This window comes from Aplidium turbinatum, chromosome 16 (assembly GCF_918807975.1).
Source record: "Aplidium turbinatum chromosome 16, kaAplTurb1.1, whole genome shotgun sequence".
Lineage (NCBI taxonomy): Eukaryota > Metazoa > Chordata > Ascidiacea > Aplousobranchia > Polyclinidae > Aplidium > Aplidium turbinatum.
Window position 1 is genome coordinate 4,142,386 of NC_137487.1, and position 3,535 is coordinate 4,145,920.

General features: G+C 36.1%; 1 protein-coding gene across 1 annotated transcript; it reads left to right on the forward strand.

Moving 5' to 3' along the window:
• The first annotated feature begins 921 nt into the window (after positions 1-921).
• On the forward strand, positions 922-1,419 carry LOC145785920 (EPM2A-interacting protein 1-like). Its single transcript, XM_082597614.1, has one exon. The coding sequence runs from the start codon at positions 922-924 to the stop codon at positions 1,417-1,419; it is 498 nt and encodes a 165-aa protein (XP_082453740.1).
• Positions 1,420-3,535: the final 2,116 nt, after the last annotated feature.

A 3,535-nucleotide genomic window follows, 5' to 3' on the forward strand; every position in this document is an offset into this window, starting at 1 on the left:
TATCTCTACATCACACCCGCATAGATCACTACCTAGGTTCATTTTTGCTCTGATACTGAAAGTATGAATGGTGTCTGAACGGACAATGTTACCTAATTTTTTCATCTGGTAAATGTCCATGCACAGTAGACCAGTTCAAAAATCAGAAATTTTATATTGTTTAGCTTCTCGCATTGTTTTCCATGATTTTGACCATGAGCAATCAGAACATAACACTATTTTGCTCTCAGATAATGGGATACCCTGCCTCAAGAAGCTAAAACATTTCCATTTTTGCCAAAATCACCTATTTTTGATCTATTAAGTCGTGATCCTGACGGTTGAACCCATTATTTTAACTAAAAACACTTTGATCTAATGCCTTACTGATAGCTCTCAAGTGAAAATTAACTTTTCGATATTGGCATAATTTTGAGAAGTGCGAGGGCATTAAGAAGCATCACTTACCACCAGGCATTTTGCTTATTTCAGGCAACCTATACACATCTTTTGAAATTTTTCAATGGGTCTAGTCCAGGGACGGGCAAAATACGGCCCGCGAGGGGATTTTGAGCGGCCCACAGGCAGTTTCCGGTCTTTACATGATAATGTGGCCCGCGGCCACACTCTGCCACAATCCCCCACTACTTGCTTATTACGTCAAATAATGGTGACTGTTAGTTATTCTTTAGTTCTTTGTGTTCTTTGACTTTTTGTTTTCGGCTTTTAGTCAAGTGACAAGCATATTATGTTCCGTCATAAACGGCCCCTTCCATCCTTTTTCTTTATCTCTTCTAAGAATCTCCTTCAGTCTCAAGCCAAGGAAAGGGCATTTTTGTTCACGAAATTTACTCAACAATGAAGGCATTCAGGGTGAAGCTAAAATTGTTTTATCGCCAGCTCAATCAGAACATCACAACACACTTTCCAACACTCGAAACTATGGCACCCCAGATAATGACAATTGAGAAGTACGCCAATATGCTATCTGCACTAGACAATGAATTTGGTCGTCGTTTTGCGGACTTCCAGAAACTTTCTGCTGAGTTTGATATCTTGTCATCACCCTTTACAACCGACTTGGAAAATGTGCCGGATGCTCTGCATTTGGAATTTATTAATTTGCAATGTGACTCTACCCTGAAAGAGATATTCCTATCTACAGGCATTGACAAATTTTATGCGTCACTGAATGAGTCCAAGTTTGCCAACTTGAGAAAGATGGCCATGAAACTATTTGTTCTGTTCGAGTCTACATATATTTGCGAGCAAACATTTTCGACCATGAACATTAACAAGACAAAGCTGCGATCCAATCTCACTGATGTTTACGTGCAGTCTTTACTGAGGGTTTCTACGTCCAACATGCAGCCAGAGTTCAAAGAACTTGTTGACAACTTTGATCGACCACAGAAAAATAGACCGACTCAACTGCAATGAATTTGAACAAAATGTAATCATTGGATAATCTACAAATGCTAATTGAGTTATAATTGCCTTCGTTTCTTTTCATATTTTATAAAAATTACATATACAGTATTTACGATTACAGAGACATAAGAAACTGTGTTTCTGGATGATGCATTTACTTTTCATGCTGATAGTTTTCTTTGTCTGTAAGAATATGGTTGTGCAAGGTTGCACGGATCTTGGGACACCGCGAGAGCCAATAAATGTCCGTGCCCGTAAAGCAGAAACCATTGTGTACGCAGAAGTGAGTGAATCACAGCGTTGTGTATGCTAACGTTGATTTGGTGTTTAAGTACGGTGGAGTTGGTCAACAGTTTTGTACCCAGACAATAAATCAATCGTGTTTTACGTTGATTCAACGCTCAATCAATGATAAATTCAACCAATTCAATGTTAAATTGTTGTCTCGGCACAAGTTGGTGGAAAATTGGAGCCTTAAATGTCGCTCTCCAACTACCTCTCTACAATTTATATTTGGTTTTGTTTAAATTCAGACTGGCAATTTAACTCCATGCTGCAAAGTTAATTGCTTCATTAAGCATAATGACATAATATGAGTTGTAAACATTGACTTAGATGGAAGCTTCCTTGTTTAATTAATTGAGGTCATTTAAATGCTAAATATTTCCTGTGCTATGTGGAAGTTTAACAAAACCATCTAATGTCTAAAACTGAATCAAATGATTCAATTGAACATTTACTTTGAAATCAAAAAACTGTTTGAAATCATGTTACATGAAATTTTTATAGAAGTAGCGGCACTTAGATGGTGACGTAATTCACCGACAACAATACCTCAACAAGCGGAAACATCACTCTTTTAACTCTAGTAACCGGCCTTGCGTCATTGGTGCACAGCCTCTACAAGTATGCGAAACTGCCAGAAATAACCTATCAGAAGCTTTTTCAGTCCAAATATAAAAATTCAATCAAGCAAGATCGACATAAAAGTCCAAAGCATTTGACTTTTGTTGTCTTATAGAAATCGTTGGAACATCGGATTGAAATATTAGTAAATAAAATGGAATCAAAAGGGGGTAAACTAACTGGAAAAAGCGATCTAGTACTAAGACACTTTCTCAAATGAGCGATCTACCAATATAGAAGCAATCACCAAGAAAACAAATCAATAGTTTATTTTCTAAAGTCTAAACTTTCATATCATTTGGCTAGGCTATTACTCACTGCAGTATTTCAATAAAAATCTATAATTTAGAGTTCTATTGGACAAAAACTGCGGTTCCACAACATAAATTATAAATTTTTATTGAATTAGGCTACTGTTGTGAGTGATAGCCTTGCCAAATGATATGAAAGTTTAGATTTAGAAAAAAAAAACTGTTGATTTGTTTTAAATAAAATGAATTTTTCTTGATACACCTTTTGTATTGTTTTTTTTTTTTCAACGTTTATCATTAATTTTAAGGTTATTCAATTATTTCCTTGAAAATTCCAACAACAACCATCCAGTTCCTTCACAGCTGAATTCCAAATGCTGTGTCCCCTTAAAAATAAAGACCAAATAGTTTCTGACATAGAAGAGATTGCGATCGCTCGGCTGGACGATACCAATAGATATGAACCACGGTTTAATGTCACTGATATAGGTTGGTCTCCAGGACGTTTTTTAAACGTAAGTTAACGTCAGTTAGTCTTTGGATTGTTGAAAAATGTTTTCAGACAAAAAATAAACCGCTTTTTACATTGATTCAACATCTGCAGACAAACGGTTGATTTGCTGTCTGGGGAGCTGATACAAGTAGTACTAGGGATTTCATGTTGTCTTCTTTGGCAAAGAACAGTTTATTTACTTTACAATGTAGATATTAACGACCTGTTTTAGCCTGATGCTGCGAGTTCGCTGTGGTAACTTTCCTCTTATCTTCTCCTCTCCCATGGCAGTTTGTTGTGTGGAAAGCTACAAAAGTTTCTGTTTATAAGTTTCTGTTTCAACAAAAGCAAAAAGTAAAAGAATGAGTAGGTTTGCAGTTGTCAGCACCAAAATTCTTCCACAGTTTTTGAATGAAATTCAATGCGTAATAACTCTTTTGATCTCAAATCAATTAGGTCATCTTTAGTCTTTACT